At 42.0% G+C, this 27959-nt stretch overlaps 1 protein-coding gene across 3 annotated transcripts; it reads left to right on the plus strand.

Moving 5' to 3' along the window:
* The first annotated feature begins 642 nt into the window (after positions 1 to 642).
* On the plus strand, positions 643 to 27959 carry LOC108711592 (scavenger receptor cysteine-rich type 1 protein M130). Of its 3 annotated transcripts, none has more exons than XM_018253474.2 (8): positions 643 to 937; positions 8839 to 8960; positions 13020 to 13164; positions 14619 to 14945; positions 18032 to 18165; positions 20290 to 20465; positions 23179 to 23438; positions 25797 to 27959. In XM_018253474.2, exons 1-8 carry the CDS (start codon positions 712 to 714, stop codon positions 26045 to 26047), a joined length of 1641 nt encoding a protein of 546 aa, XP_018108963.1. In that variant the 5' UTR covers positions 643 to 711; the 3' UTR covers positions 26048 to 27959. The 3 variants fall into 3 exon arrangements, with proteins under 3 accessions (XP_018108963.1, XP_018108965.1, XP_018108966.1); XM_018253476.2 differs by having other exon boundaries at positions 644 to 937; positions 14619 to 14750; XM_018253477.2 differs by having other exon boundaries at positions 645 to 937; positions 14619 to 14729.

Consider the following 27959-nt stretch of genomic DNA (forward strand, 5'->3'; position numbering starts at 1 on the left):
CATCATACTAAACATTAACTCAAAGGTGCACAACTGCTTAAAGGGCAGAGACAAACGTGGAGATTCAGGGAGATTAGTCACGCAGCGACAAATCACCTCTTCTTCGGGCGACTAATCTCCCTGAACTGCCTTCCTGCCGGCTAGAATCTAAATCAACGGCGGGATGGCAATCAGAGTGCTTCGTTTTCGGAAATTGCCGGTCGCCTCACGAGGAAAGTTCTTCGACTTCGGAAAACGAAGAGCTTCAAGTGCCATCCCGCCAACGATTTAGATTCTAGCCGGTGGGAAGGCTGTTCGGGGAGATTAATCGCCCGCAGAAGAGTCGACTTGACGCCGGGCGACTGAATCTCCCCGAATCTCCACATGTGTCTCTGCCCTAAATAGTTAAAATTTTATCTTTGCTTATCTTAAATTGTTACAAATGTATCCAAGTGCAGCTGCCTAGTATTCTGGGCTCTCTGTTAAAAGGCTCTTATTTAATTACATTTCATAAACTTTGTGTCCTTTTCTTGCTGTTCAGTGCAGGAAATCAAAGAGAAACTCGGACATTTCAGAACCAATCCTGGACTGCGGGTTGAGCTGTCAAAATAGGGACTGTCCGGAGAAAAACGGGACAGTTGGGAGGTATGTCAGTTTGTCATGCACCTTCCTGTTTCCCAGTAGGCATGGCTGCATTCCTGAATCTCTGCTCAGCCTGTCTGTCAGGCAGGTATGAAACCCGAATCTCTGCCTCTTCCTCCTCCTCCTCTTCTCTGTAGCACAGGTATTAGTCTACTCCTTAGTCTCCGTCCCCTCCTCTGTTTCACGTCTGTTCCTTGTTTCCCCTGGTCCTGCCCACCTCCTGTACCCAGAAGTCTGGCCCTCCTCTCTATCCTTTCCTTTGGCATGGAGCTGGCACTGCCCATTTCCTGTTACCTGCTGTGGATCATTAATTTCGGTGAGTTTGTGAATATAAGTTTGTGTTTCTCCGCTTGCTCTGTCTCCTCTAACCCCTCCTGTCCTTTCTCATTTCCCCAGACAGCCTCTCGCTCTCCCTCTCTGCATTCTGCTCTCACATTAACCGTCACCTCTCTCCGCCAGCCTCCATACATAACAAAGAAGTGATGCTGCTTCAGACTAACCACTGGGACAGCCTTTCACATTCCAGTCATTGCATTGGCTACAAATCATTTTTTACACACACACAACGGCAAATGAATGGACATACTGTACCTAAAGCAAAACCCATCACAGACTTTTGGAAGAATTATCTGAATTACATTTACATTATACATTACATACATTGTACATGCATACAATTGATATTGAAAGAGCTCATTAGTCAGGATCCATATGGGGTCCCCCTGCAGCCACTTGTTCTGCTGTCTCTATTTTATTTATATATATATATATATATATATATATATATATATATATATATATATATATATATATATATATATATATATATATATATGCATGACATTGTGTCGTTAATGCAAGTGCATTGTAACTGAAATAATGACATCTCATCTTTGGTCACATGTAGAACTGTAATAGGGTTTGTGTCTTCACTTTGTGAATAGAGCACATCAGGTTTCAGCTGACAACCAGGGTACAAAGATGACCTAGAGTTTTATAGGGTTATGTATGCACTAGTAACCCAGAGCAAGCAATCAGTAGGCAGCATTTTTGAAAACCACTCATTTATTTACCAGTGACCATGGCAAAAACTGGTTGGTAGGCAGTCCATAAACACCATAAACACAGAAAAAGATGTTAAACTTGAGTAGGGGTCCCCAGCCTTTTTTACCCATGAGCCACATTCAGATGTAAACAAGCATGAAAAATGTTCCTGGGCGGTGCAAAGTAAAAGCTGTGATTGGCCATTAGGGTTGGTGAGCAACATGTTGCTCAAGAGTCACTGGTTGGTGATCACTGAACTTGGTTAATTAAACAATGGTGGATTTAGTTAAATATCAAGTTAAAGCCAATTGCATCTCCTAGGTAAAGACCACCTTTGGGAAGTCTGTTTGGGTCTAATTTCTAGCTACACCAGGTGCAGGCAGAAATTAGTTTGGCACAGTAAATCTTAGGGGCAGATTCACTAAGCGCAGAATTTGCGCTAGCGTCCGCTTCGCTCACATCGCAACACTTCGCCAGGCGTAAATTTGTCCAGACAACACTAATTCACTGACATGCAAAGTTACGTCCAGGGCACCGAACGCTGGTGAAGTTGCGCTAGCGTTACTTCAGCAAGCAAAGCGAAGTTGCGCTAGCGTTGGCTAATTTGCATATGGTGGGAAGTTAAGTTGAATGGACGTATATGTTGCAGCAAATACATTACACTACATAAGCCCAGGGAACCTTAAAAAAATAAAATAGTGTTGTTATATTACCCTACACATGAGCCCAGCGTATAGTTTATGTGCCATATGTTAGGAAATGTAGGGGGGAAACCCGGGTACCCAAAAAAAAAAATTTTACGGACTTTTTGCAGCCTAATACCCTGAAAAGTGAAAAGACGCTGGCGTTTTTTGGGACTTAGAAAAATTGTCAACAAAAAAATTGAGGAAGTCCTATACACTCCATTGCACTTTGCCTGGTCTGAGCTGGCAAAGGCAAGTCTTCGCCCTTTAGTAAATTTGCCCCTTAGTATGGCCAGAGTTTAACAACAGGCAAACCATGCAGCATATGCTGTAGGGTGCGCACGGGTCAGGCATGAAGCGTAGTGCTGTTTTGGCCACCTTAATAAGTGACCTTTCAGGCAAGATTTAATTTGAAGAGAAGATCTCCCCACTATGTAATGCATACCCATGTGCTTAGCCAGATTGGTTGCAATTAGCCAAATTGCATGACCACATCTGGACATGTGTGGCTAACTTCTAACATAGTGTAGGTATAAGGCTATTTTAGCACTGTAGCTGTAGAGCTGTAGCTGCCCCCCAGGCAGGATTAAGGGCTAGTCCACACGGGGAGATAGTCACGCGTTTGCGGTCGCGGCGACAAAGCGCCGCGCCAGTCGCCGCGACCGGCGCAGGCGACAGTTTTGTATGGGCGCCTATGTAAAAACGCCTGTGCTAACCACACGAGGCGATGCGCTTTTCAACAGTCGCCTGAAAATGCCTGGCGAGGCATTTTCAGGCGACTGTTGAAAAGCGCATCGCCTCGTGTGGTTAGCACAGGCGTTTTTACATAGGCGCCCATACAAAACTGTCGCCTGCGCCGGTCGCGGCGACTGGCGCGGCGCTTTGTCGCCGCGACCGCAAACGCGTGGCTATCTCCCCTTGTGGAATAGCCCTTAGAGTTCTCCTAGCCCGGTCTGGAGGTCAAGGTGAGATTTGGGGTGAATATTTATTTTCTCTCTTAAGCTGGCCATATATGTAAAGATTTTTAACAGATCTTTTCGTTATCATGCGACCAATATTATCTTGAAACGATCGTTTAAATGTACGATTTGTCCATCAACTTAAAAGACCATTTCAATCGATGTTGTCTAGTTGAAGCCAGGGAAACTGAGGGGAGCTGCCTGCTTGGCCCTGCAAACACAGATACATTTCACTGTGACTGATGAAAATTTTTTAACCTGGCAGATCAATTTTCTGACAGATGTCGGACGAAAAATCGTGCACGATCGTTCGATTACTACTAACCTCACGTCGTTCACCAAAAAAAAAATCTTTGCATCTATGGGGACCTTTAGATATTCTTGCAACTTTGATTGAATGACTGATAAACAATATTTGTCTATGTCTGTACTTATCTGTACTGATTTCTAGGGATGTAGCGAACGTCGGAAAAAAAGTTCGCGAACATATTCGCGAACTTGCGCAAAAATGCGAGCGGTTCGCGAACGGTTCGCGAACCCCATAGACTTCAATGGGAAGGCGAACTTTAACATCTAGAAAAGACATTTCTGGCCAGAAAAATGATTTTAAAGTTGTTTAAAGGGTGCAACGACCTGGACAGTGGCATGCCAGAGGGGGATCAAGGGCAAAAATGTATCTGAAAAATCTGCCTGTGTGTGCTTGGAAGAGATAGTGTAGGGGGAGAGCTGTTAGTGATTTCAGGGACAGATGATAGTAAGCTTGCTGGCTAGTAATCTGCTTGATACTGCTCTGTATTGGAGGGACAGAAGTCTGCAGGGATTTGAGGGACATTTTAGCTTAGGTAGCTTTGCTGGCTAGTAATCTACTGTTCTCTTTAAACAACTGCCATACGTTGACCTTGTAGGCATTGTTTGCCCAGTTTTTTTGGACGCAGCCACTGAAGCACAGTTGCCAGAAAAAATATGCCATATAAATGCTGAAAATAGTAATTTTTCGCCATACGTTGACCTTGTAGACATTGTTTGCCCAGTTTTTTTGGACGCAGCCACTGAAGCACAGTTGCCAGAAAAATTATGCCATATAAATGCTGAAAATATAAATTTTTTTGGTTGCAGCCACTGAAGCACAGAGGCCAGAAAAATTATGCCATATAAATGCAGAAAATATGCATTTTTTTGGTCGCAGCCACTGAAGCACAGTTGCCAGAAAAATTATGCCATATAAATGCTGAAAATATAAATCTTTTTGGTTGCAGCCACTGAAGCACAGAGGCCAGAAAAATTATGCCATATAAATGCAGAAAATATGCATTTTTTTGGTCGCAGCCACTGAAGCACAGTTGCCAGAAAAAATATGCCATATAAATGCTGAAAATAGTCATTTTTTGCCATATACGTTGAGTCAACGTATGGCAAAAAATTACTATTTTCAGCATTTATATGGCATATTTTTTCTGGCCTCTGTGCTTCAGTGGCTGCGGCCAAAAAAACTGGGCAAACAATGCCTACAAGGTCAACGTATACACTACTACAGCGGTGGATACGGATTACGTAAAATATATGAATGCTGCTTGAAAAAAGTGACTCCGGTGTTTTTTCTGGAGACGGTAATATTATGGATATTTAGACAGAATGGGAACAAGGTCACACAGCTCGATGGCGGGTTGAAGAAAACAGTGTGCAAATAATGCCTACAAGGCCAACGTATACACTACTACAGCGGTGGATACGGATTACGTAAAATATATGAATGCTGCTTGAAAAAAGTGACTCCGGTGTTTTTTCTGGAGACGGTAATATTATGGATATTTAGACAGAATGGGAACAAGGTCACACAGCTCGATGGCGGGTTGAAGAAAACAGTGTGCAAATAATGCCTACAAGGCCAACGTATACACTACTACAGCGGTGGATACGGATTACGTAAAATATATGAATGCTGCTTGAAAAAAGTGACTCCGGTGTTTTTTCTGGAGACGGTAATATTATGGATATTTAGACAGAATGGGAACAAGGTCACACAGCTCGATGGCGGGTTGAAGAAAACAGTGTGCAAATAATGCCTACAAGGCCAACGTATACACTACTACAGCGGTGGATACGGATTACGTAAAATATATTATGGCTGCTTGAAAAAAGTGACTCCGGTGTTTTTTCTGGAGACGGTAATATTATGGATATTTAGACAGAATGTGAACAAGGTCACACAGCTCGATGGCGGGTTGAAGAAAACAGTGTGCAAATAATGCCTACAGGGCAAATAATGCCTAAAAGGTCAACTTATACACTACTACAGCGGTAGTAAAATAAAAAAAAGTAAAATAAAAAAAAAATGAATATTAAAAAAAAAAAATTAAAGTTGGTGCTGCTGAACTACTAGGAGCAGCAGATTAGCACACCAGTCCCACTCCCCAACACTGCTAGACTAATAGCACTGGGGCTCTTATAGTAGTAGTAGTAGTAGTAGTAGTAAAACAACAAAAAAATAAATAAAAGCAGTCCTTACAAGGACTACTGTTATTGCAGCAGTCAGCAGATGAGATCAGAAGCAGGACAGCTGCCCACTGCAGCTACATACAGAGCACTGCAGTAGAAGGTAGATTACTAGCCAGCAAAGCTACCTAAGCTTAAATGTCCCTCAAACCCCTGCAGACTTCTGTCCCTCCAATAACAGAGCAGTATCAAAACGATTACTAGCCAGCAAACTTTCAACTGTCCCTGAAATCACTAACAGGCAGCAGCTCTCTCCCTACACTATCTCTTCAGCACACACAGGCAGAGTGAAAAAACGCTGCAGGGCTTCGGTTTTTATAGGGAAGGGGAGTGGTCCAGGGGAGAGCTTCCTGATTGGCTGCCATGTACCTGCTGGTCTGGGGTGAGAGGGCAAAAAAAAGCGCCAACAATGGCGAACCCAAAATGGCGAACGTCGCGCGACGTTCGCGAACTTCCGGCGAGCGCGAACACCCGATGTTCGCGCGAACAAGTTCGCCGGCGAACAGTTCGCGACATCTCTACTGATTTCATGAGCTTAGGATGCTCTGACCAAATGTTGGACCTTCAAGGAGTCCTTAGTCAAAGGCTGGATCTTCAAGGGGGGCTTAAGGGGGGAAGGTTTAACAAACATTGCTGTAGAGTGCTGAGTCCTGAATATGTAACAACCATGCTGGGCCGGTACCTTTACTACAATACTGGACATACAAATGTAGAGCTGAAAGTCTAATAAAGAATCACAGATATTATTCTGGTGCACTTTCTAAGTATAGAATCCATGTACCTAGGGCACCAATATGGGTGTAACTGGTTGTCTGGTCAGTAGTTTACACCTTGCTTACTCAGTGAAGAATTGCTTTTAATTGTAACAATTTCATGCCAGATCTCTCTACTGGCTCTTCTGACTTTTATCATTCAACTTTTCATGTAGAAAAACATGGCTCCATATAATAGTCACCACTAACATTCCTTATGTAAACTAGTAGTATAACATATGGTGGATCAGATGAGCTTGTATTTGCTGCTCACGATCCATAATTCCATAGGGGCTCATAGGCCATATATGGCCACTAAATAGATGCAAGGGCTAATCGAGACCTGGCAAGCTGCATTATCTAGTATTCATATGACCATTCCACCAAACACACTCTAAAGCTGGCCACAGACGCAAAGATCCGATCGTACGAATCAATGTACGATCGGACTTTCCCATCTCCCGACCCGCCACTAACCATTCAGATCAAACTCTTACCATTCTGACCAAGTAGTTAAAGAACAGATCAGCCGATGTTCTGCCCCTGACAGCGATCGTACGATAGACAAAGCTGGTGACAGTCTCCCACTGAAAATCGTACGATCGGCAATACACGCAGAGATATTACCTGCAGCCGACAGAAATTTTCTAACCTGTCCGATTGATCAAACGACCAATCTCCGCCGGACGAAAAATGTCGGGACTCTCCACACACTTTTCGAAAATCATTCGAATCCTCGATTCGTACGATGAGATCTTTGCGTCTATGGCCAGCTTTAGACTTTTACTATATGAGGCTGTAATTATAGCATTTTTGCATGCAGGCAATACACAAATGCCATTGTATTATCCCATTATATACACAAGAGCCATGGAGAGATGAGAGAGACGTGATAGGAGTTTCATATATGAATGTGCTGACATATTTGCCTTGTCAAGGTTCAGCCTAGTCCTCAACATGGACAAAAGTTGGGTCATTAGGGTGGTTGAGAGAGCTGAACCATTTGCTTGGGCGGAAAAGTGTTTGGGTATGGCCAAATGGGGTTGAACAACAAAGATGAACTCCAAGTGCACAATGTCTAACAAAACAACAGGCTTCATATTTCAGCATGAGGCCTATTGCAACTAAATTGCTTCAATAGAATACAGGAATGGTGCCTAATTCCTACAATGATTTTGAATTTAAATACATTTTTTAATACATTCATTTTCTATCACAAGAAATCTCAGTGTTGCTGGTCTTATTTAGTATATTTTGGAATTTTTACCATGCACTGAGACTAATATACTGTAGAAGCAGAGTGCTGCCTTGATTAATACAATATATATTATTAAGGAAAAATCCTTAAGCCCACTGGTTGATGCCTTACTATGGAATTTGTGTCTCAAGGGGGCAGATTTACTAAAGGGTGCAATGACTAACGCTGGCGACGATTTGCCAGCATTACCGCTTTCAGGCACTTTGCCGATTTACTAACGGGCGCAGGTGTAACTTCGCTAGTGAAAGAGACAGACGCTAGCGGTCATTCGCACTCTACCGCCAGGCAAATTGCTCTGGGGAATGGACATTACTCCGCAAATTCACTAAGATTTTACTGAACGTTACCGCTTTCGCCAGACTTGCCTTCGCCAGCTCAGACCAGGGTAAGTGCACCAGAGTGCATAAATCTTCCTCATACATCATATTTTTAGTCCCAAAAAGCGCAGGTGTCTTTTCCTTTTTTCATAGTGATTGCCTGCAAAAGTCCTTAAATTTTTTTTGGGTAACCGGTTTCCGCCATACATTCCCCCATACAGTGGGCTCATGTGTAGGGCATTATAACAACTTTATTGTCTTTATTAAGGTTCCCTGGACTTGTGTAATGTAATGTATTTGCAGCAACGTATATGTCCATTCAACTTTATAATTTCCCGCCGTATGCAAATTAGCCTGAGCGAAGATCTCTGAGTAAGTTGCGCAAGGCATAATTGAACGCTAGCACATCTTCGCCATGATTGCAGAAGTAATGCTAGCGAAAAATTCGCTAGCATTCGGTGCCCTGGACGCAACTTCGCATTTTAGTAAATTAGCGTTGTCTGAGCGAATTTTCTCCTGGCGAAGTGTTGCAATGGCTGCGAAGCCGTTGCTGGCAAATTTTCGCCATTTAGTAGATTTACCCCAAGGTCTCTTTGGAGGCAGTAGGTATTTTTAAAGAACCTTGTTTCCCTCTGATACTTTCAGGAATTAAAATTATAGAGCTGGGAGGAGATGGTGTGCTTAACCCTTTCTTTTCCTTTTTTTGAACAGGTGTGAGGAGCCAGTCCTTATTACACAGCTCTTTAGGAATATTCCATAACGGGTCGTGGACAGAGAGTAAAGACACATGCAGTGGTGTTGTTCTACTGTTCAGCAATGACAACTTCAGCCTGGTAACTGAACATGTTCTTCAGTGTATATGTATAGTCTTGTCTGACATGGCTAAAGTTCAATACTTGGTTGATGAAATGATACATTGGTTTAGAGACCTGACCAAACATGGACCGTTACCTGTATGGCCAGCTTTAGAGCTAATGGAGTTATTATTCCAGTAAAAATTCCAATATAAGGTTAAAGCAGAAACATACATACTGAACAAGCATGGTCCTTATAAACACCTAATTGCAGAATAAAAGGAAGAAGCTTATGGTGGTCACAGCTAGGTTGATGCAGCTAGGTTGACTGGTCATGCAGTTTGCTTAGTCATGGTCTTAGTACTGCAGCTGCAGAAAGTAGGGTCTGATTATACAATTCATTGGCTTGTGTACAATTATTGAAAGAGCCACTTCCAGATGACTATCACTGTCATCAGGCCATCTACATGTTTAGACACATCATTAGGTTCTGCCAGTCCCATTGGTTATAATATAGACCTCCTTTGTGGATACTTTTACATGAAGAAGTGTTTCCAGCTCCCAGTCAGAATTATGCCATGTTTTAGGATATCCTGCGGTGGAAACAGCTGCTACTTACCCTTCTGAGCTGAAAACCTTACACCCACCCATTTGTTGAACTATTTCTTCCTATTTCTTATTAGCTTGGCAGGAGTATGCTCTGAAAATGTGGATCTTCATATGATAATCACTCTTCAGTATGCAAGTTCTACTAGTTTGTCATCAAAGCTGAATATATAATGGCTCTGCATATATACAGGTATTTTAAATTGGTATGATGCTGCCTCTCTGAATTTGTATGATGCTGCCTCCAGGAGTGTTTACTAACCCCCAGAGCTTGTATTAGGATCCAACAGAGTTGTTTAGGGACAAAATAAGTAAGAATCTACAGAATCTAGAGCAAGACGGACAGATGGAAAGGGAGAAACAGAGCCCAGGAAATGAGTACATGTGTCCAGCGTGTGAATGAACACAGTCCGGAGATGCTGAATCATGAATATTGATAACACCTAAAAATAACACTTCAAAGGCTAAAAATAACATGTTGTTTAGCTTTTGCACTCAGATAAGATCTGGGAGAGAATTCATGGAATGGAAAACATGGCAACATAAAATGGAAAGCGGAAACTAGTTTGGTAATTGGTGTGTGTACATCATCTTACAGCACAACCAGCCCCATGTGAGTTCCTAAAGATATAAAGCTCTAACCCAAGAGGATGTTAAAAACAGAAATGGGTTCAGGCCAGTTTTTTTGGTCTAAAGCTCCACATAGATGCAACGATTCTTCTTGCTGAATGACCGATTTTAGCGAAGTCCCATCAATCCTTCGAAATTATCGTACAGTTAGTGGGATTTGAACGATCGTACATCTTACTATTTTTCGGCCGACGTCTATCAGGAAATTGATCGGCCAGGTTAAAAAATCTTTGTCGGTCCCAGTGCAATCTATCTATGTTTGCAGGGCCAAGCAGGCAGCTCCCCTTTGTTTTCCTGGCAAATTGGTCTTTTTAGTTGATGGTCAATTTGTACAATCGATCCGAGAAAATCATGGTCTCACGATGAGGATCGGATCTTTTAAAAATCTATGGCCAGCTTAAGATTTGTTTGTGCCCCTGGCAGCTGTTTTGGGCACAGTAGTGAGGCGCATAACACTTTTGCTTTTTAGCGCTGGGTTTGTGAGTTCTAATCCAGCTAGGGCACTGTAAGCAGTTAACCCCTACTTACCAGGTTTTGCACAGCCATTAGTCTTATACCTCTTAAGCCCTATTCAGCTCTCACTTCTCTCCTAAATTCTCTTGACCCATATCATTCTCTAGATAACAGGTTAAAGGAACAGTAACACCAAAAAAGCGAGTGAGTTAAATTACAGTTTCCCTGCACTGGTAAACATGGTGTGTTAGCTTCAGACAGATTACTATAATTTAACAAAGCTGCCATGTAGCCATGGGGCAGCCATTTAAGGTACAGGCTACATAGCAGATGACAGATTCACTCTGTAGAATCCCATTGTTTGCTATTACAGAGCTTATCTGTTTTCTGCTAACTAGCCTGTGCCTTTTCTCCTTTTTCAGCTTGAAAGGCTGCCCCAGGGCTACACAGCAGCTTATTTATATAAACTGTAGTAGTCTTTCTAAAGCAATTACAGAACTTTTACCAATGCAGGGCAACAGTACATTATATTTTAATTACTTTAAAATGCTTTTATTTTTTGGTTTTACTGTTCCTTTAAGTGCACTTCCCAGGGCAATATGTATTTGATAGGTATGCACGCTGGTACCCTGTGGTGGCATTCTGCATATTTGCTTTTGTCATGGGAAAAGATTAGAGAAACCTAGAATTTCAATAGTGGTTGAGTGTTGCAGTATATTTTTAAAGCAGTGGTCTCCAATCTGTGGCTCATGAACAACACGTTGCCCACCAACCAGTGGCGTAACAACTCCAGGCCGGGCCCCCCCCCTGCAAAAAATTTTGATTGGGCCCGGTGCCAAATGCAACTTACCCGGCCCAGCTCTCCCCTGCTCTCCCAACCCGTTTGAGCACATGTGCGCCTGCTCAGGGACCAGCTTCCCCGGCGATAAAGCGCAAATGCAGGCAGCTGGTTTGCGAATACACAGTGATTGGCTGTAGAGGAAGCTGACCCCATGGTCTGGGCCCCCCTTTTCCCTGTGCCCCCCCCCTAGCACCGCGGGGTCTGCTTCCTCTATAGTTATGCCATTGTCTCCAACCCCTTGGATGTTGCTCCCGGGGGCCTCAAAGCAGGTGCTTATTTTTTAATTCCAGGCAAGTTATCCTTAATTTGGTATCCCCAGGAACTTTTTTCATGCTTGTGTTGCTCCCGACTCTTTTTAAATTTAGGTTGGGGACCCCTGCTTTAGAGGGACAAGGCTGCTGGAGTAGCATAGAAAAAGGCCCAGCCTGAAATAGTTACTATGTTGTAGGAGACAAACTTGCTGCGATTCTTACGTGTTTGTGCTGTAGCTGCTTTTAATTAGCCTCCTAAATAAACTTCCTTTACTTCTCCCTCTCTACACATTAGTGTAAGATTGAAGCTTCTCATTGTCAATCTGTTGCCCTAGATTCTCATCTTCTACTCAGATAATAAAGCTTCCCTGTCCTGCTGACTAACCCTAGCCTATTATGAACCACTAAGTCTGCATCTCCAGCACACTCCAGTAATTGTGTTCCCAGACACGACCTAGGAATAGACAATTATTGATCTTTCTCTGGTGAGCACAGCCTCATAGACTTTCCTGTAATTCAGGCTCTGCACGGTAGGTCAGAACATACACAAGTAGGGAAGGATTCAAGTCCATGGCACACTAATGATCTATTGATTTTCTCCCTTCCCTTAATATCTCTAATGTGAAGGAACATAGCGAAAGATAAGAAAACTGATTTATGCTTTGGTTGAGTGATTTATGCTTTGCTGTGAGAGATGTTGGCACAATTCTTACTGCAGATGCATGTTGCACAGATGGCTTACAGGGTGGTAACATGATTGTTAGAAGAAAGGAACCTGTACCCAAAAAATAGTTTGTTCCATACTTTTCTATACCCTTGATCTGTTTGCCTGCAATATAGTGTAAATGTGTTGACTACGATGGTTGGTGTGGATGCATAGAGCCTTAACCTTGTGACCACCTTTTCTTACACCTTACATGCCTCCCCCCAAGGAGCCCAATCTAAGATATTTTGGAAGCTTTGCATGAAGGCCAATTAGTGTCAGAATTTGGATGAACTCTTATTTGCTGTGTTTTTGGAACTACAGTAGGCATGGTCTAATTAATCAATAATAATAATAATAAGGTAAGTCTCTAACCAAATGTTAGCATAAAGAGTGTCGGATTGAACCCAATAAGTCTGACAACAACTCAACACCTAAATATTAGTGAGAAGTTCAAATATTCAGGCAATTGTTTATAAGCTGAACTTGGTTTGGGGCCGAGCAGGGTAGTGGAGCAGGTAGGGGAGTAAACGAATGCAGGTTTGAACTGCCCCCATCTTTATATAATTAACCCACAAGTTGAATAAACTTTACCCTTGTTTCATTTAACCTAGGCATGCGATGACCAATGGAATGTGGACTCGCCGCTGGCGCAGGTTGTGTGCGTGGAATCAGGTTGTGGCACTCCAAATGCCACGTGGAACTTGCAGTCGCCTCCTGACCCCGATATTGAGGCCATACAGGGGGTTCAGTGTTCAGGTACTAATTACATAATGTTTTATGGCTTTTTTTTTTTACAGACACATATCAGCTCTGTACAATACAATGGTATTACACCGACAGGGGTCATGGCTCTCTATGGAACTATAGACTAAAATAAGTTGTGTGTTACCAAGAAATGATTTGTTTGTAGCTGCTGGTTGAACAGATACAAGGGGTAAACGAGCCCTATAATGGGCTCAAACTAATAATTCTGTTCTAGGCTCCAATTATCATGGGGCAAACTGTCCTCTAATAGATTAGCTTTGTGATTATACACAGGTTGTTTTATTTCTGCTCTCCGTGCACATTTGAATGCATCAAGGGCAGAGGGGAAATGTCAAGCCTTGCCTTAGGTCTATACAGTAGAACCCCCATTTTATGTTTTTCAGAGACCAGGAAAAAATTATGTAAAATCCGGGACAATGTAAGATTAGGGAAATGTGTTAAAGTAACTTTTTCTTCAAGTACTGAAAGGATATAAGCACAGGAGTCCGTTTTACTTTGAGATACAGTATTTACTGTGTTAATAACAAGGGTTAAGCATTGCAGCGTTAATGTTACACTATGGGGGGCATTTGCAAGACTTTCTGTCAGTCACATACACAACCTAAAGCAATTAAGCTGGCCATACACAGGGAGATCCTCTCGTTTGGCGATGTCGCCAAATGAGCGGATCTCTCCCTGATATGCCCACATTGAGGTGGGCAATATCGGGCTGATCCGATCGTGGGCCCTAGGGCCCAACGATTGGATCAGAATGGAGGCGATATGGGCGGTCAGATCACAGGACCACATCAACAAACAGATGCGGCCACGATCCTACTGGATTTTTTACCCTGCCCGATCGGCATCTGGCAGACTTTCGGGCAGATATCGATCGCGGACGCCTGTCGGATGGCCCTACACATGGGCCAATAAGCTACCGACTCGGTCTGTCTCGGCACGTGTATGGGGGCCTTGAGTGATTGGTGCAGGACTGTATAAGCGGCAGCCTAATTGGAATTGACCATTTACAGGCAGAACCATGGCAAAATGTACATCTGGTTAGTATTGTAAACCTCTTTATTTCACAAATAATAACATTCATAGAGGAAAAAAAGCAGTTTTTGGGAACATCAGGACACAATTTTGATGTAAAATCCAAGAAAACATAACTTAAAATCAGGGAAATGCACCCGTTGAAATGCATTATAAATTGGTGGGACCTCAAATAAAAAATGTAAAATGCGGAAAAACGTAAAATCAGGGTATTTAAAATCGAGGTTTCAAATGGGGCATTTAGACATGCTGATGGTTTCACAAGGGTATACAAAAGCGAGACATTACTGGTGATGTTTACCATGATGCTGTGACCATGAAAGAACCACACAGCCCTCGTAGGCAGAATTAGATCCTCTCACTGTCCTGCTCCTCTTGTTTGAACCAAGTCATACATTCTGTTTATTTTTTAGGAGATGAACCCAATGTGAGTCGATGCGGGGCACCTGGACGGACCGTGCAGACATGTGCTACAGAGAAGATAGCGGCTCTGACCTGTAACCGAAATGGGATGGACAGTCCAGGTACAGATATCCCACAGAATGGTATGGCTACTACTGGAACATATATCACTCAGAATGGTGCCAGCACCTCTGGAACAAATATCACTCAGAATGGTGCCAGCACTCCTGGAACATATATCACACAGAAAGGCTCAACCAATCCTGGAACATATATCACACAGATAGGCATGGGCACTCCTGGAATATATATGACACAGAATGGCACAGATATTGCAGGTACAAAGTAGCAGTGTACAGTATAAAAACATTATATAACACCAGCAAACATTGTGTGTATCCATGTTATACAGAACAGTGTGGACGCTCCAGATACATAGCACCAATATGTTAGAATATGTATACATGGGCATTTTTACTACTAGTTTTAGTGGAGCATTCATATGTGCACTGGGGCCCAGCGACTTGCATATATATATATATATGTGCGTATCCAGACATTTTCAGGGGTCCAAAATAATTCCTTCCTGGGGCTTTCCCCATAGGAAAGAAACACCAACATAAAACAAAATTTGAAAGCGTTTTAAATTAATTAAAATATAATGTGATGTTGCTCTGCACTGGTACAACTGGTGTATTTTGGGAGTCGAGCGATCTGTATTCATACCCAGGAGTGCGCGGCCTGCACATCGATTGTTGGACTTTTGGCGTTCCTTCCTAGTGACGGACTCGGGGCTGGCTGCACCCGGGTCACCTACCGTGCAGGGTAAGATTCTAAAGATTTACTTACAACATTTGTTTAGCGGACGGGAAGAGCCCGGTGTTCAGATTGAAGAGTGGGGTCCGGGGCATGTGCACCCGGACCAACTGTTGTTCACGGTGAGCGGGGCTAAGTCTGCATTAAGCTTTCAATATTTGAATCGAAACCCGCACCTTTGTCGTGTTTATGACAATTAAGTAAACACACAGAGCCGGATTTGTCTTTTGTATATAATTATAGCCATTAGGGCAGCCATTCAAAGCTGGAAAGGACAAAAAAAGGCACAGGATGTACAGCAAAAAACAGATAAGATCTGTAGTATACAATGGGATTTCACACAGCTGTTATCTACTATGTATCCTGTGCTTGAATGGCTGCCCTCATTGCTACACAGCAGCTTGTTTATATAAACTATAGTAGTGTTTCTGAAGAAAACACACCAGTAGTACCAGAGCAGAGCAACAGTATATTATATTTTAATTACTTTAAAAAAACTTTCATTTTTAGATGTTACTGTTCCTTTAATATGGGACTGAGCACTGGCCCCTTCACACTGACTTTGTTTATACTTTCATGGTGGAAGATCAGAATCTTTAAGGCTACAGGGCCCGTCAGGGCCCTTTCCACAGGAACAAGAGCAGTAGCCCACATTGGGCCAGATTCAATTCAGTGAGAAAAAAAGTTATCTCCTGGTTTATCCTGTGAAAACTCATGGACGGGATTCAATTGCAGGAGAAATTTTTTTTCTCCAAATTCAGTTTCAGTTTTTTCCCATAGACTTCAATAGAGTTTTCATCTGTATGATAGTGTTGCACGCTTGCTGCTTCTGGCATATACTGTAGTAGGTGATAAAGTTACATGCCTTTTGTTCCTGGCTCATATATATGTTGGGGGATAGTTAAGGGATAGTACGTTTTTCTGAATTGAATTGCATTTCAGATTGAATCTTGTGATAATGTGATAAACCTTTTTCTCACTGAATTGAATGTGGCCCAACACTATCACACAGGCATGAATACACAGTGAATAACATTATTACTCCCAGAGCAGTACAAGGTGGGGTGTATATAGTGTTGCCACCCGGCCGGTATTTTACTGGCCTAGCCGGTAAAACATCAGCCAAGGCCGGGGCTGGTATTACAAATCTACCGCCAATTTAGCTGCGGGTAAATTTGTAATACACCTAAAAAAAAAGCCGTGGCCTGCCCCCAGCCTGCTCAAAACTAACCTTTTTTCCTGGGCTTTTTGCCAAACGCGGGCATTGGCTCCGCCCCCTTTGACATCACGACCGACCAGCCAATAGTACATCATGGCCCCACCCCCGTTAGCCGCACAACCCGCCCCCTTTAGCGTCACAACCTGCCCTTTTAACCCCGCCCCCTCCACCTGCCGGTGAAGATTTTTTTAAAAGGTGGCAACCCTAGGTGTATAGAATGTAGCACTATCCCCCAACATATATACGAGCCAGGAACAAAAGGCATGTAACTTTATCACATACTACAGTATGTGCCAGAAGCAGCAAGTGTACAACACTATCATACAGATTGCTGTACAGAGTACAAGTACACAACATCCTATCATGTGAATGCAGAAGACAAGTAAACAATGAATAATGTTTAGATACAGACAGTGGAACCAATTGTTAAGATTCCACACTACAGCCACCAATCAGTGCAATTCATTTTGATTGTATTATTACAAGTTAGATCAGTGATCACCAACCCCTGGGGTGTTGCTCCCACTGGCCTTAAAGCAGCTGCTTATTTTCGAATTACAGGCATGGTATCCATTATCCAGAAAGCTCCAAATTACAGAAAGGCTGTCTCCCATAGACTCCATTTTATCCAAATTATCCAAAAAAAATTAATTTTTCTCTGCAATAAATAAAAAGTAGCTTGTTCTTGATCCCATCTAAGATACAGTTAATCCTTACTGGAAGCAAAACCAGCCTATTGGGTTTATTTTAGGGATGCATCTGAACCCTAATTTGCATATGCTAATTACGGGTGGGAAGGGGAAACATTTTCTAATTCCTTGTTTTGGGACAAAAAGTCACACAATTTCCCTCCCTGCCCCTAATTTGCATATGCAAATTCAGATTAGGTTCAGATGGGCAGAAGGATTCATCTGAATCCTGCTGAAAAAGGCCGAATCCCGGATTCGATGCATCCCTAGTTTATTTAATGTTTACATAATTTCCTAGTAGATTTAAGGTATGAAGATCCAAATTATGGAAAGATCTGGAAAACCCCAGGTCCCAAGTATTCTGGATAACGGGTCCCACACCTGTACTAGCTTGGAGGCAAGCTTTCATGGTGGTTATGACTTCCCACATGCCAATGCACGGGCATCAATAACAGCATTAGCATCTAAGCAGCTTGGCATAAGTCAGTCACTTCCAAACATGCAAACTAAATGTACCACCAGGTGTTGGCGGTTGACCCGGCTGGTCAAAGGGGGTCTCATTCTTTCTTTATATTGGTCAGGAATGGAATCATTATGGTGAGATTTGGTGCCATTGATATTGCCTTACCTAAAATTGGAGGATTATATATGAAAATACACTGTCATGATCCTAAACTATTGTGCTTCTTGTAACCCGCAGACAATCAAACCTTGCGCTTGAGCGGAGGGCGAACCTCTTGTGATGGACACATGGAGGTATTAAAGGAAAGTGTGTGGAGACCCCTGTGTTACAGTGGAGTCAGGGAGAATAATGCTCCAGCACTGTGCCAGCAGGTAAGGTTGGGTCACCTAGATGCATTTTATTGGCTGCTTTACTGTTTTAATTTTTAAAATGTCAAGATTCTTGTGCTCTGATTGGCTATAGGTTGGTGTAGCTTATTGTTTACCTAGGGCAGGGGTGCCCAAAAGATAGATCTGGATCTACCAGTAGACCTTTAGCCTGTGATCAGTAGATCTCAAGACACTGTCAACAAACAGCTTGTCTAAATCACTCCTGTTTCATGCTTTTCATTCAGATATTTATTCAGTTATGGTTACATGAGAAGTAGTTTTTTTTTAAATATAGCAATATAAATTCTCTTCAATATAATCAATATATTTAAGTAATATTTTCCATGGAACAGATGCTAACAATGCTTTTATGGATGTAGATCTTAATGGGACAACATCACTTAAAGTAGACCTCACATTAGTAAAGTATGGGCACTCCTGACCTAGGGTCTAGGCGGATTTATTATTCCAAGACATATACAGTATAATTTTAATTGTAACCTCAACACTCAACATAAAATATTCACAATCAGTAAATTTGCCTTTGTAGTATAGAAGAACTACTGTACTTTCATGTTTGTTTTCCAACTCCATTTGTCTGATGGAGATAGTAAGGGGCAAATTTATCAAGGGTCGAATTGAAAAATCGAATTTAGAATTTTTGAGTTTTTTATGGCCAAAACTGTCAAATTCCACTAGGGAATTGTTAAAATTCGATTCAAGGTTTTTTTTAAAAAATTAGATTTTTTTTTCCGAGATTTATCATACTCAGGCCCGGAACTCGAATTCCTTCTTTTCGCCACCTAAAATCTGCCGAATTGCTGTTTTAGTCAATGGGAGACGTCCTAGGATCAATTTGGAGTTGTTTGCACCCTTCCTGACATTCGAGTTTTTAAAACTCGAATCAAATTCTATTCAAATTAGCGTTTTCAATACAATCCTATTCGCCCAATTTTTAAAAATTCATTTTGACTGGTCGAATTTCGAGTTTATGGGAGTTTTTATAAACTCACGTGGACTCGAAATTCAACCTTTGGTAAATGTGCCTCTTAGAATTAATACTTATTTTACTTTTTTGCCCCCTCCAGTTTCAGTAAACATATTTGAGACCCAGATTGCAGTCCCAGCCCTGATTGGCCACAAACTTTTTTTTCTTATTCCTTCCCATTGACCTCCTGTTGTGTTATAGTCCTATTAAAAGAAGTCAGAATGACATGAGACCTAGCGGTTTGGTGGAAGTGGTCACCCCTAAATAACACCCTTGCCCAAGTTTGCCCGGAACCTTAAAGCTGGCCATAGATGTTGAGATTTTTAATAGATCTGATCCTCATTGTGAGACCACGATTTTCTTGGAGCGATCGTACAAATTGACCATCAACTAAAAGACCAATTTGCCAGGAAAACAAATGGGAGTTGCCTGCTTGGCCCTGCAAACATAGATAGATTGCACTGGGACCGACAAAGATTTTTTAACCTGGCCGATCAATTTCCTGACAGATGTCGGCCGAAAAATCGTAAGATGTACGATTGTTCGAATCCCACTAACCGCACGATAATTTAACAGAGTCGGCAGCTTATTGGCCCGTGTATGGGGCCCCCCGACAGGCTTCCCCAAAAAATCCTGCCGCATCTGTTCGTTGATGCGGTCCCACGATCCGACCGCCCGTTCCCATTCGTTAGGATCCGATTGTTGGGCCCTAGGGCCCACGATCGGATCAGCTCGATATTGCCCACCTCAAGGTGGGCATATCGGAGAGAGATCCGCGGATCTCTCTGTGTATGGCCACCTTTATTTGTCTAAGAAACACAATGATAGAAGGAAATAACAATGTGCTTTTTTTGTAAAACTTTATTCCACAAATGACTTTGATTTTATTCCCCTGTACATCTCTTTGTCAGTAATGGCCAACTGAAATCTCTCCAGGTATTATGCCCAGTAATATAAGGAGGGACCCCTATTCGATTACACATTTGATTTGCTGCATCTGTTGGCATTTTTGGATGCATAATATTGTTAGAGCCCTGGCTGCTCAAAGTGTCATCTGTTCTCTGCATTCGTTAACGTGTTAGACTGAAGTGTATATAAAACACACTGTATAATCTATTTGCCTTTTCTCTGTGCTACAGGTGGGGTGTGTGCCCCAACAACCTGCTTTCACAGCACTAAGCAAGGGAAGGCGAAAGCTCCCATCTGTGGCATTTCAGTGCCAAGGGAATGAGACTTATTTCTGGGAGTGTGACTCAAGACTGGTCAACATATGTACGGCCGATCTAACGACTTACCTTCAGTGTGACCAGGCCAGGTAAGAGCAGAACAAAAATCAGGAAGGAGACCTTATAGCACTTGTAACACAGTAGCCTTTTATATACAATCCAGACAAGTAGGTAAGGAAGTGGTTTATTCTGCTCATGGTGTGCAGTAATAATTGCTCTGATGAGTAATACTGGGGCATTATGTTAAGACAAGGATCAGACAGGGATCAGTGGGTCAGTACCCCCATGCTGCTTAGGGTTAGTCTCCATTAACCCTTTAATAAAGTGAAGTTTCTTTCTACAAAAGAAAATTTGCAAGCTTAGGTTCACAAACACTATGAGGTGGTGGAATTTTAGTGTTATTAGAGCTTTTTGAAATCCTGATTTAACTCTGTTTCTCCAAAACCACGAATGCCATGAAAGTTATTAAAAGATCTGATTCTAAAAGGTACGAACAGAAAAAAACGCTTTGGGTGTAAAATACGAGCAACTACTAGAGAAAATACAGACAATTACTAGCGAAGACAGAATCGGAAAACCTCTAAAAGTCTGAATGGCTAAAAAAAACATCCAATAGAATCAGCAAAGCTCCCATTGACTTTTATAGAACCCTGACTGCTTTTACTTAATAGAATAGAATAGAAGCTCCACTTGCACTCCCTGACCTACGTGTTGATTGCCGGGTGCACGTTGACGAAGGGATCGGCACCCTCCAACTGCAAGCAGGTAAGAAATCGCTGGCACTCAAAGGGCAGGTGCAAGCAGGGACAGTCCCTTGCGTTTTATTGGCAGAAAATTTGACGTTTCGGGGTCAGGCCCCTTTATCAAGCCAATAAAACGCAAGGGACTGTCCCTGCTTGCACCTGCCCTTTGAGTGCCAGCGATTTCTTACCTAATAGAGAACAGGCCATTACTAAGGTTCCCATACAGACTGAGCTCTACTCAGAACACGGTAACACCGTAAATGCATGTTACAAGCACTGGTAAGCTCCTGTGTGCATTAACCCTTAGAGGACATGTAAAACTTATTTCATTGGGCACCCCCAATGCAATAAATTACTACGTTTTTTTCTCCAGGCTGGTGCTACGAGAAAACGGCACCAGCCTATGTATAAAACTGCACGACACCAGAATAACTTTCTAGCAGTCTTTGGGCATCCCAATTCCTGTTTAAGCATGCTCAGTAGAGATTTAATTGACTGTGCATCTTCAATTTCCAAATGAACGAACATCTTATGGTAAGGAGATGCCAGTTCAGCTTTCTCCTAACAGAATCACCGGCCCAAGGAAAAACTTTTTGGTCTATTTCACTTGGAGGTGCCTAACATTTTGGTACCCCCCCAGTGAAATAGACTTTACTTGTCCTTTAAACCCCATATGTGCTGTAATGAAACAGTGGCACTTAGTTTGGAGGCACCCTGGGGCCTCCACATGTTGTTAAACATATTTTAACTTTTGTTGCTAAACATACCCTTATTCTAATGGAACAGTGACAGCCCAGTGGACAAATTTACTGTACAACGGGTGCAATGCCCCCTCAGTATCTGTAGAAATAAGTCAAATTAACTGGACTTGCTGTGTTTTTCTTGAAGACGTTTCACCAGTCATCCAACGGGCTTTCTCAATTTAGAATGACTTGTAAATAAGATATTTCTGGAATAAATATTCTGGAATGTTGCTCCAATCAGCATAATCTGTTTATCATAATCAGCAAGGATGTCATGAAGTTAGGTGTTGATTGTATGAGCATGATTAAAGCTTTGAGGTTTTATTAAACCTTCCAGGTAGAGGTGACAAAACAGCATTGTATGTGGCAGACAATAGATTTCGCACCCCCCGCCTCTATTCAAACTTGATTTTTCAGTTTTTACATATATGACTTCTTTAACACCTGTTTGGAACTATTAGTATCTGGACTTGGCAGTCTTCAAACAAGTGTCCTTTTTCCTTTAGATGTAGGTACACGGCTGAGTCCTGACCAAAAGAGCTGGCTGTGGTATGGTTTCTCCTACATGTTCCTCTTCTTGTGCTTTGGGGTTGGGTCTTTTGGGTGAACCAGTTGCTGCCTCATTGTGTTGCTGGGTTTAAAGTAGACAGGGGTGTGGTGTTTATTAAAAATTCTTCAAAGTTTTTCAGACACCCCAGCTACATATAGGAGGTCCAAGTTTTTTCACTTGTCCTACTTTCCAACTTCACCGGTAATCTTGGTGTTATTGCTTCTCTTTATACCAGTTTTTAAGCCCTGGATACTCACACGTCTTAAGGGGCCACCTGAGATGTTCCAACTCTTTCACCTTGGCCTATGTGCTGGTGGGGATCTTGTATGTTATGTAGCGTTCTGATAACAACCAGTTTGTGATTTAATGGATGGTGGGAGTAAAACAGCAGGTACTGGTCTGTGTGGGTTTCCCGTAGACCTCATGCTGATTGAAGCAACATTCCAGGGTAGTTATTCCAGAAGGATCTTTTTACAAGTCATTCTGAATTGAGAAAGCCAGTTGGATAACTGCTGAAATGTCTTCAAGAAAAACACAGCAAGTCCAATTGATTTGACTTATTTCTACGGATATACCATGACCTGGACGAATGAGAATCTTCACAAACATAATGCCCCTCAGCTTTAACAATGAAATAAAACCTGTCTTCAGACCTTTGCTTTACTCCAGATAAGCTAAACCTGCCGTTCTTCAGTACTTATGTGCCAATAGTTTACCCTTTATCTCTATGAATTCTATCCTTATATGTCCTGCCATTGTTCCACAGGATGCAGGAGTCGTGGATGGTCTGGCTTGCCATCTTCATTGCAGTTCTGATGATTACATTCTTCTGCTGGAATAAGATATGCAAGACCTGTAAATGCTGCAGGGACTGCTATGAGCGCAGGCACTTCTCTGCTTCAGGCATGCAGCGCTTTGGAAGGAAGTCCACCCGCAGAAGTATATATCGAAGGGAATCCCCGGGTATCACCGTCCAGGAGACACACAGCCCACCTTCCTCCCCTGCAGTCCTAGAGAACCCCAGTGGTACGTGTAATGGTTTGCCTGGTTTAATGCAATGTGAATAGCAATGAGGGAGAGCAAAGGTGGTAAAACTGTGCCCCATTCAAGTTCCAGGGGGGGGGTTATTTTCAAAGAAATAATGTCCATAGCTGCCTGGTTGTTAGGGTCCCTGTTACCGTAGCAAAACAACAGAGGTTTTTATGTTACAATGGAAAGGTAGGCAATAGAAGGTAACAATAAAAATGTAGCCTCAAACTGAAAATCAGTTTTTTTAGGAGGGAGCGGGTTGGTCACACCAGTGAAAGATTTTTAATGGAACAGTAACATCAAAAACTGAAAGTGTATTAAAGTAGTTAAAAAACTTTTGATATAAAGCATAACAAAAGTGGTGTAAAGGTGATACCTTTATTGGCTAAATAAGATGATAATCACAGCAAGCTTTCAGAACATTGCAGTAATCAGCTTTGAAGAAGGAACTGCAATGTTCTGAAAGCTTGCTGTTATTATCATCTTATTTAGCCAATAAAGGTATCACCTTTACACCACTTTTGTTATGCTTCATATCAAATGTTCTTCCCTATAACTTTCTCAACGGGCTAACTTATGTTTGCTTCAGAAACACTAAATATAGTTTATAAAAACAAGCAGCCATTCAAGCTGCTGTAAAAATGAGAAAAAGCGCATTTTACATAGCAGATACCAGATAAACAACATTGTTTTGGACAGGGCTTATCTGTTATCTGCTTTGTAACCTGTGCCTTTTCTTCCATTTTCAGCAGCTTTAAATGGCTGCTTCCATGGCTACACAGCAGCTTATTTATATAAAATATAGTAGTGTTTCTGAAGCAAATACACCAATTTTACCACAGCAGGGCAACAATATATTGTGGGAGTTACAGTATATTAAAATTTCAGTAGTACCGTACTCTCAAATTTTTATAGAGATTTATTATACCACGATGCTGAAAAAAGCCCAAATCTGAAAATCTTCCATCTCAGACCTGTTGAGGTTCTGTATAAGTCAATGGGAGAGGCACCTATTTCAATTTCAAGTTATCATGGTCTTTGCTGGGTTTAACCCGAAAATCCAAGTTTTTTGGGGTTTTCACTGGCCCAGATTTGCAGCGAGGACGCTAAGGCCCGGGCCTAGGACGGCACAATCTTAGGGGCGGCATGCCGCCCAGCCGCACTTAAATATAAGCTGTGCCTGAGCAGTAGGGACTATGCGCTCTGTCCCAGTGTTCTGGCTGTAGATGAAACGGATGGGAATGCGCACAATGTGAGGGGAGGGGGCAACGGAGGAGCTGGCCTCCGGGCATATACAGCACAAATCCGGCCCTGGGTTTTTCGGGCAAAAACTCAAAAAATCTATGTAATTCGGCAAAAAAGACAGAAAAATTACAACAATTCAAAAATAGCCTGAAAAAATTGTGCGATTCAGATTTTTGCTCAATTTTATCGAGTTTTTCCGCCTTCACAGACGATCAAGGTTTTCTGTGATCAGATTGAATTGAGTTTTTTTTTTATTAATAAGCTAAAATCGGGCATGGGAGTTTAGTCGTGTTTTTTTTTAAATTAAAATATGAGATAAACTGGGATTTTAGTAAATAACCACCCAAATGTTAATTACTTTAAAACACTTTCATTTTTTTGGTGTTATTGCTCCTTCAAACTGCAATGAGAAATTGAAATTAAAAGGCTGATACGATGGATTCATCAACACCATCCCGTGGTATACTTTTAATACGTAAATACTTTAAAATGTAACAAAGAAAACGTTCCCGTGTATGATAAAGCTTATAAGCTTATAAAGCTAAACAATTAGAACGGCATTTCATAATGAGAGTGAAAAAATGAGATCTAACAAGATCAGAACAGGCTGTCTGCAAGTTTGGATATAAGGCCCTGAACCATTAGGCTGTATCTGTGCTATAAACCAGCCGTTCTGGATGCATAGTTGGCCAAAGAAACATAAATGAGTGATTTGCATGTCTCCTCCCATGTTGCCTTATGGCAGAATTAAAACTCTACTTTTTGGTATCTAGGCAGCAGGCCCGGACGGATAATCTGTGGGTTCTGGCATATGCTGCTATAAGGTCCCAGTATAAGTCAGTATTTAGTGGGCTGGTGGGGGCTGTTTGGGCCTTTTTGTGGGCTGATTGGGCCTCTGTGTACCTGAAATGCCAGGGCCTATTTTAATTCTCAGTCCAGACCTGCTAGGCAGTGCTGTGTTTATGGCATGAGACAAGCAAATACTTTCTGATTTCAGAAGGCATCACATATAATGAGAGGAACAAATGTTATGGCTGGGAGACTACAGATGTGCTAGTGTTTGGCTCTTACTCCATCTCATTACTCTTTCCCCCATTACTGTGGTTACAGAAGTAAACGCCTTGTTGGCTCCCCATGGATTCCGGTTGAACAATACCATCACCCCACCTCCTAGTTACATGCACGCCCTGAAAATCCTCTCTCGGCCGCTAGAGAACACACAGACTCCACCGCCCAGCTACCTGGAGGCCCTGAAGATCCTCTCCCGCCCAGTTATTGTCCATGTTCATGCGGCAGAGAATGCGGAGGAGAAAGAGGATCTGACTGCCCCCTCTGATCAGGCCAAGGAGGATACGAACTGAAAATGAGCCTTAATGATCACTGGAATAAACACAATGGCAATAATTCTATATCTGATCTGACTGTCCAAAGCAAACCAAGAAGACAGACTCAATATACCTGTAATTATTCTGTTCATCAGCAAGGCCACATGCTTGATGTATTTGATTATTTTCTTTTCATTCCATAGTAACTGCATTGGTATTCCATGGCTGGGAAAATCATATCACTTTTATTTAACCTGTGCACCCCTACACTATAGAATGGTCTTGTATGAGATCCAGTATTCTTTTCTTTTTTGTCTCTGCATGCCAAAAATGAGACTGATCATAGAGATCCTGATTTTTTGGGAAATTTACACGGTTTGATATAACAAGAGAGTTTTTTTCGGCTGACACATGTGCCTTGCCTCGTAAGAAATAATTGGTTATAGCTGTGATGTATTTTGCTGGGATTGATGGGGCTCATTCATGAATATTTACAGAATGCTGGTTGACATTTTTTAAGGACTCCATACTATTCAATCCCCATGATTTCACAGCTCTTGCAGCTCCCTGTTCTCTCTGTAGATACATGGGGCCTTGCTATATATATGGTGCTATAGCATTGGGTGGCATTGTCTGGCTTGATCCTTATTAGTGATGGGTGAATTTATTCGGCAGGCGCGAATTCGCTGTGAATTCCCGCGATAAATTCACGAAAATTCGCTGGTGTAAAAAAAATTGACGCTGGCGTCTGTTTTTTTGGATGCCAGCACATTTTTGCCAGCGAATTTGCGCCGACGTCAAAAACGAGACGTTTCGCAAATTTTTCCACCATTTTGCGAATTTTTTCAGCGAAACGCCCCAAATTCGCCCATCACTAATCCTTATGTATTGCTCTTTGTGGGGATTCAGTACCTTGTGGGAAAGTTCTATACTAGTTCCCATTTGGCCATAGAGAAGTCATAAATCGGCAGCCATATAATTGATAATGTCCTTACTCTGGGCCATGATAAAATCCAAGGGCGTTGTAATAAATGTATGTATGTATGACTTTAAATCAAATATGGGATCCCAAGCCAGCACCTATTCCCCAGATGAATGTAGTACTTGTTCTCAAAGAGAATGAACATTTGTCATTCCTGCACTTACAACAGGCACGGACCAACCGACAACCCTAAATATGCACCAGCATTAGTTAAATACTAGGATAGCCAGTGTTGCCTTTTGTGACTCAGGCTTCCAATTTTAATGGTTATTTCTGTGTCAGAATGACTATATGTAACTGATAATTAATGTGCTCAGCCTGCTTTTTACTGGACACTCCATGGCGGGTGCTTGTTACTTAGGGGTCCGTTTATTAAACCTCTACATTTTTCCGATCAAGTTTTTAAAGGGGAAAGCTTGAATTTTTAGAGGAAAAAAAACTTGAATTTTTAAAGATTTATTATACCCTAAAGCTGCTCAAAACCAGAATCCGAAAATCAAACCTGTCGAGGTCCCGTAGAAGTCACTGGCAGATGTCCCATGAAGTTATTTCTTGACATCATGATATGCGCTGGTTTTCGTCCGATGAATGAGTTTTCAATGCGACAGTTCAACGAAGTCGAGTTTTCGGAGCGTCAGTCGTCCGATTTGAACCGACGCAACGTTTTTCCGCTCCAACTTTTTCAAGAAGAATTATTGATAAATGAGTTAAATTTGTGGATGAGAGTTAGGTCAACTTTGTTTTAATAAAAAAAATTAGATACCTCGAGTTTTTGTAAATAACCCCCTTAAATTTACAGGGGAGGGAGTTGGGATTCAAATGAAATTTCCATCTTGATAAATTATTTTTCCTTGTTCTTTGCACAGTGTGTGTAGCCAAGAGCATTTATGGCTGTTTGCTTATAATGCTGGACCTTATTATGACACTGTGGTTTTGTACCAATAAATCTTTTTATATTGCTGCTAA

This window comes from Xenopus laevis, chromosome 3L, assembly GCF_017654675.1.
Source record: "Xenopus laevis strain J_2021 chromosome 3L, Xenopus_laevis_v10.1, whole genome shotgun sequence".
Classification (NCBI taxonomy): domain Eukaryota; kingdom Metazoa; phylum Chordata; class Amphibia; order Anura; family Pipidae; genus Xenopus; species Xenopus laevis.